This window comes from Lactuca sativa, chromosome 2, assembly GCF_002870075.4.
Source record: "Lactuca sativa cultivar Salinas chromosome 2, Lsat_Salinas_v11, whole genome shotgun sequence".
NCBI lineage: Eukaryota > Viridiplantae > Streptophyta > Magnoliopsida > Asterales > Asteraceae > Lactuca > Lactuca sativa.
In genome coordinates this window covers 167,584,303-167,592,024 of record NC_056624.2, presented here as the reverse complement: position 1 = coordinate 167,592,024, position 7,722 = coordinate 167,584,303, and the positions used below count along the sequence as shown (strand labels likewise).

The 7,722-nt window shown below is 37.5% G+C and overlaps 1 protein-coding gene across 1 annotated transcript; it reads left to right on the top strand.

Annotated features, from left to right (window-relative positions):
• Positions 1 to 6,918: 6,918 nt before the first annotated feature.
• Positions 6,919 to 7,426, top strand: LOC111897368 (uncharacterized). Its single transcript, XM_023893322.3, has one exon. The coding sequence runs from the start codon at positions 7,076 to 7,078 to the stop codon at positions 7,424 to 7,426; it is 351 nt and encodes a 116-aa protein (XP_023749090.1). The 5' UTR covers positions 6,919 to 7,075.
• Positions 7,427 to 7,722: the final 296 nt, after the last annotated feature.

Below are 7,722 nucleotides of genomic sequence, written 5' to 3'. Positions count from 1 at the left end.
CAAAGTTCAACCAATCCAACTCTGGTCAAAGTCAACGTCCTGGTCAAAGTCAACCTTCCAGGTCAACCCTACTCGTCGAGTCACCCTACTGACTCGCCGAGTTCATAATTCCAGAGTCCTTCCACTCGCGACTCTACTCGCCGAGTCAGCCCCTGACTCGCCGAGTCTACTGATTCCCGATTCCTGTCCTGTCCAACTCACTGAGTCCTGGCTCGACTCGCTGACTCGAGACTTAACTCAAAGGGTTTGGGACCACGCGACCTGACTCGTCGAGTCTAAGAACAGACTCGCCGAGCACACGACAATCTTCATCCAACTCGCCGAGTTGTTCATCCAACTCGCCGAGTTCATGCCTATCTTCATCCGACTCGACGAGCTGTTCATCCCACTCGTCGAGTTCCTCCTCATCTTCAAGCTACTCGACGAGTCCTCTCGAAGGACTCGCCGAGTCCAATAAGATCCACTTACATGCAGAGGACTTCCGAGTCATGAATGAACTCCAAACTGTAGATCTACCCTTCCCAAGCCTATTCCCCACGTAAAGTTGCAAACTTTACGTGTAGAGAGGGAGATCTAGGCAAAATGCACCAATAACTAGGGTTTAAGACCAAGAGGCTCCAAAATCCACCCAATGGCTGATACTTTACGGGATTCTAAACCAAAACAAGCATGGATCTGAGGTAGCAACCTCAGATCTGGACCTCAAGCTCAAGATTGATCTTAGGCATGGCTTAAAAGCCCCAAAACTCATAATCAAAGAAGATCTAAAGGAGGGAAACGAATTGATACCTTCAAATGCTCTGAAATGTTCCCCAAACTTCGGATCCAAAGCCACTCCTTGATGCTTCAAAGATTCCCACTTCTTCTTCTTCTTCTAAATCACTCAAAAATGGCCAAAAGCATGAATCATCACAATGGAGGCTTAGGGTGCGGCATTCTGGGTGTGAGGGGCAGTAAAGGAGCCCTAGGAAGAAGATTGAGACGTTTAAATAGGCTCCAAGCCCCGGATTTAGGGTTTTCCTCGCACAGACCACACTCGCCGAGTCCACTTGGCCGACTCGCCGAGTTGGTCACTTACTCCTCGACCCGGATCCCGCTCCGACTCGCCGAGTCCTTCCTTGGACTCGCCGAGTCCCTCCTAAATTTAGGGTTTCCTTTACTTTCTTGGCTTTTCAAAATCTTGGGTGTTACACACTCAGTAGATCTCTTATATACTCATCTAGGTATCTCTCTTAGATTATCTCTCAACTTAGAATTCTCTCACTAAGTGATTCCTGCTAGATACTCTTACTCGGCACGTACTCAAGATACATAACAGATAGCAACGATTCCTGGGCTAAGGCATCACAAATCAGGCAACTCTAGCCCTAAATATGAATTACTTAGCATATCCTCTAGCATGCATCACTAATATCTCATAAATATCTCATAACATAAATAAGTAAGGGTATTTTGGAAATCACCGTTCGGGTTCTAGCAGATTGTACACACTGCTCCAACTCGTTTTCTCTTAAAACTCTTTCTCATTTTAGAATAATCTGTTCTTTGAAATTTTTTCTCAAATCCTCAGTTAGAGTTCAGATATACCCGAAGGTACACCCGAATCCCTCAAACCAAGGCTCTAATACCAACTTGTAACGACGTAAATTTTCAAACCAATTTTTTTTTATTATTTTTAAAACACACAAAAACTCATATTATATCTCAAAAACATAATTGTCTCAAGTGTCAACACAATCCACATAAAAATGTCACTATCCCAGAATCATTCACATAATCTCGTATTAGTGTGTACAATCATGCTGATGCCTTCTGGTGATCCTAAGAGGTACCTGAACGCATAACACCTAACACGGTAAGCACGAAGCTTAGTGAGTTCCCCAAAGTACCACACGCATCTCATTAGCCTCTCATGGCTATGCTCAAATAAGACCCTTCGGTCAATGTGTCTTAGTGGGAGCCTCTGGTCCCACAACTGGGGTGGACCTTCCGGTCCTAACTCAGTAAGCTCAAAATAATACACAACATAAATCACATAGACATAATGCATGATATCACAATACTCAATATAAGCACATAAGACCCTTCGGTGACACATAGACTACCACTCAAGCTAAGTATAGTGAAAAGACTCACCTCATAAGCAAGCAAGTAATAACCTCGTACACGAATCTCGAACTAGCCTCCGCCTAACACATAGGATAATTATCTCTAATTAATACTCTATTCACGACTCTAAATAAACCAAAGGTTATTCTCTCTCTCTCTCTCTCTCTCTCTCTAACTCTTGAAATGGGTAAAAGACCATTTTACCCCTCCATTGTCCCCATAATCCCTCTCTTGACCAAACCCTAAAGTCAACAGAAGTCAACATTCAAGTCAACAGTCCATGTTGACCTAACTCGCCGAGTGCATCTATATGACTCGTCGAGTCCCCTTGTTTCCTTTGAAATATCGTGAAAATCCAATTTAACTCGGCGAGTCGTCTCGTCAACTCGTTGAGTTACCCATGTCCAGACTCATCAGGGAAAACCCCAGCCGACTCGTCGAGTCAGCTTTTTGACTCGTCAAGTCCCTTAAATCAAATCCTCATTCAGACATTTTAAGGCAAACCTACCCCTCCAACCTCTAGATCTAGCCTCCCAAGGTTCAAATGTCACGTAAAGCTTCGATCTTTACGTTCATGCATGACATATTTGCTCCATAATGCCAATACAAGCTCTAACTCAGGTGTTTAAGCACCTTTACTCTTTCATGGTTGGATAAAGTTGGGACCTTTGGACTCTATAGACCTCAGAAAGTCCAGATCTGATGTCTCAATGCTTGGCAAGCACAAGTCATACCAAATCTCAAGGATATATGGAAAAAGCCCCAATAGTTCCTCATTAACAAGTTCTAAACAACATGATGAGCAAGGTGATGACTTTTACCTTCCAACAGAAGCTCCAAGTGAATGAATAGTGGATTTCACAGCCTTTCCTTGTTTCTTGCTTGAATCTCACTTCTTCTCTTCCAATGATTCACCAAAACACTAAAATATTAGCCCTATCATTCTCTCTTAACTTAATGGCCGATTAAGGTTTCGCACAGGGGATTTGGGTAACTGGTGAGCCGGAAATGAGGACATAAGTTCCTTTAAATAGGTCCAAACCCCAAAGATTTAGGGTTCCATTTCACAGCGCCAACTCGGCAAGTCGGCTCTCTGACTCGTCGAGTCGGTCTTTAAGCCCACGTGCTCAATCCAACTCTACTCGACGAGTCAAACACCCAAATCGTCGAGTTACTCATTAAATAAATAAATAAATGAAGTACCTTGGAGTCGGGATGTTACACAAATGGGGCCTAAATTTCTGGTTTTGTTCACTATTTAAAGAAAGTGACGGCTAGGGTTCCTTCCACCCTTAGCTTCCATCGCCTCCAAAGTGCCCTAGGTAAAACCTTAGCCTCCTTACAAGTTTTGAGCTCATGTTTGGTGCTTTTGTGACCTTGGAAGGAAGAAGAATGAGTCTCTAGTGATTAAATCCAGCATGCAAGCCACCTTCATCCTTTTGTGCATCTTTTGGAATAGTTGTGCGTTCTCAAGTTCCCATTTTTATGATTCCTTTCTTGTAGATCTAACTTTCTTATCATGTTTTGGCCTATATTTGAAGTTAAAGTGATGAGATGAGATTAAGTTTGTAACTTTATGGCTCACCTTGGTCCCTTGGTCACTATATCTTCTAGATCTAGAAAATGAATGGATTTTGAGAGCAATGCATGGGTTTTAGGTCATTTTCTCATTATATTGACATAGTTAGGTGAAGGACATGCATGTCCATAAAGTTTGGATTTTTATGGACCATTAAGGTCCCAAGGATCTTTCTAGAAAGTATGATCAAGTAACTCTTCAGATTAAGGACTCAATCCATTAAGTTGTCATGGTGTAGTAGCCATGACGTGGCGAGTTGGGTGCCACAACGTGGCGATGGATGACATCATGACTATTTTGTTCGGATGTTGCCACGACATGGTAGCTTGTCTACCACCACATGGTAGAAGATTTGATCATGATCAAGTCGAATGGCCATGATGTGGCCATTGGTTTGCCATGACTAGGAGATCAACCAGAGTTGACTTTAATTGTTGACTTTGACCGTCGAATTTTTTACTCGGGTTGACTTTTAGTCAAATGGTTAGTTTTAGAAGGTATACTAAGAGTTTAAGTTGTATGATTCGTTAGGAGGTGTGTAGCACCGCTTCTCGACTGTATGTGCCAGTTAGCTGTTGACTAGGTTTTTGAGGTAAATCTTCTCAATACACTCTGTAGGATGCTAATTGTCTATGTGACTCTTGCATGGAAGACCAAGATTTGGCCCCTAGAAATTATATGAAAGACCAGGGTTTATCCCTTGACACTTATATGAAAGACCATGATTTGGTCCCTGGAAATTGTATGGAAGACCGGGATCTAGCCCCTGGCACTTGTACAAGTAAAGACCATGCTTTAGCCCATTGGAGGAACTGATTGTAAGAAAATGATTTGGTTCATTGCATTCACTTCAAGTGTATAAAGATCCGTTATATTATGTATGGTATGTGGTATTTTGGGGAACTCACTGAGCTTTGTGCTTATAGTGTTATGTTTAAAATGTTTCAGGAATTTCTAGTTCGAAAGGGAAGGGCCCGACTTGATTGCACTACATCCCCCAACGATTTAGTTCGCACTATATGCTTCATATACTCTGATGTTTTAAGAATTTTATATACATAGGTTGGTTTGAAAAAAATGATTGTATGGTTTTGGTGGTTTGAAATCAAAAACTTTTACTTAGTATTGAGACGTTACACTTCTTCATAGATTTTTTGAGGACATGGTGTAATGTATATCATTCATCTCCTACAAACTTGTAATGAGAAGAGAGGGCCATATGGAGATATGATACAAGTCATTAAATAGGTCAAGATGATGATACTGTCAATAATGTTGCAAAGATGTTAAAGTAAATTATTTTACTTTTGTATCTTTAGATTGATTTTCTGAAAGATTTTTTTTTTTTGAAATTATTTTAAACATTGGTAAAGAAACTAGAGAGCATTGATGTTGGCGAAATGAAGCGGGAGTAAAAGCTTGCATTTTGGATCAACATTCATAATACTTTGGTGATGCATGTAAGTCATGTAACCTCACCCTGTAAACATTTTTCTTGCATTATTGAAACTAGAGTAACTTACATCTTTGGTTCTTGAGTTTAGCTAGTTTTCCGTTTTCGCCCCAAAGAGTTTTCTCTTGCAAGCTTGGTCCTTATTTTTGGTTCTTGTAATCTTTTTTGTTAGTTTTCCTAGTGTTTTGGCTCCAAAAAAGATCCTAAGGACCTTTTTTTTTTCTGGGTAGTCCTGGATTTTTTAATCCTAAAGACCAGCCCTAGGTGGGCCGTACATGTTATTATCTTAAAAAAGGACTAAAAGGCCATTTTAGATGAGATTACTATAATTTAATAACTAAATTTGAAACTATTACTAATTGGTATATATATATATATATATATATATATATATATATATATATATATATATATATATATATATATATATATATATATATATATATATATATATCATCCCTTTAAAGAAAACTTTATAAATCTAATGAACTTGTCGTGTAGGAATATATCTCAATTCGATACAATACGATGTATATGTGCATGTGTCTATATATATATATATATATATATATATATATATATATATATATATATATATATATATATATATATATATATATATATATATATAGAGAGAGAGAGAGAGAGAGAGAGAGAGCTATGTTCAAGTATTCTAACTAATTATTGTACATCTATCGTATGCTATGAGAATGATAAAGAAAATATGTTTTTTGATAATATAAATACGTTCAATCGTACATAACTATTGTCAGAATTTTTATTGGGTCGTATTCTGTCATAAAGAAAATAACTGAAAAACAATGTGTGAGAACAAAAAAATAATAATTAACGAGAATGCATGAAAATGACGATATCCTTGTAAGGTTGAACGTATTCGCATTGCTAAACAACTTATTCTTTTAGTAATTCTCATAGCATATGATAGATATACAATAATTAATTTGAATAGAATAACCTAAGCATATATATATATATATATATATATATATATATATATATATATATATATATATATATATATATATATATATATATATATATATATATATATATATATAAACTTAGGTATCAAGAGCCACTGAAACTATCAAAGGCTTTTGTTCATCGAAATAAAACGTGTTGTTCGACTATTCTTTTGTAGTTTTAAAAAAAACAAATCTAGGTTTTTTTTACCTAACTAAGATTTAAGGTATTTTTTACTTGACATATATCTAGGGTCAACTCTCTCTCTCTCTCTAAAACATTATTTGTTCGAGTGGTCTTTTACTGTTTTATGGTAGGCTATACAATGAACATTTTTTCGATATCATTGGTCCTTATTTTTCTTGATGTTGATAAGCTTCAGAGTACACATTGACGTTGGTCCAGTGGTTTCTACATGTTTCCTGGGTATACTCTCAATGATGGTCTAGCAATGATGGATTAGCGTTGTTTATGGTTTTTTTTTTAAATGGAAATCGAGAGATAACCACTTATCATGCTTAGAATGGGTGGGGAAGGTGAGATTTGTTTTTATTTCAAGTTTATTAAAATGTTAACAAATATTAAGAAAGGTTAAAAATTAAATTATAAAGGATTCTTTTAAATTTTTAAAGAAACCAATAACAAGTGAAAAAGGACCAAATTCACATTTCTTTCAAAGTTTTGACATTAGCCGCATCAAATAACAAAACCACAGGGACAATTTTTGCAACTTTTTCTATATTTTAATACTTTATATTTATTCAAAGAATCTCACATCAAACCGACTTTCCGAGATTTTGTTTTTCTATGTATCGCCTACCATCGAAGACCATCTGAGAAAAATTCTCACGCCTACAAAACCTTCCATCTTCTACGACTTTCACCATTTCAAGTTGCAACCCTCAAAACTCAACCCCAAATTCCTTTTTTCTCACTACACCTACGGAGCCATGTTCAGAGCGATGAGCACGAGGAAAGGTCGCCGGGGATACGATCAATTAATCAGCGAACCCACCGCCGACGACGATCTATTATCAGAGCCTCAGATGATCAGATCCACAACGTTGCCTCCGAATTTCTTCGGCGATTTACCGGCGAAGTTTGTTCCAGAACCGAAAGTCCCAAATTTCATAAAAAAAGAAGCGAAGAAACTGAGCAAACTTGATCCCCTCTTCAGCTTATTCGAGAAGAAGAACCGGAAGAAGAAGGCGACAGCTAAACCAGAGTTCGCAAGATACATGCAATACCTTAAGGAAGGAGGTAGTTGGAATCCTAATTCAACTATGCCTGTAATCTACTGATATCATTTATTTCATTCAACCAATAAAATTCGTCAAAATCTGGAGCTTGATGATTTTGCAAATCTCTCATAAATGGAGTAGTATTTTGTTATGCATTGTAGAGACGTAGACTCCACAGAATTTTGTTCCTTTTGTATCCATTATATCTGTATCATTGCTATTCTCTACGTATCTTGTAGTGTAAATAAACAATAAATCAATCAAAAGTCCATTGTTATAACGAATATAGCGTGAAGTATTGTCCTTTCATGAGTATTTTATTTTGATTCCTTTTGTTTTTTAGTATTTGTTTTATA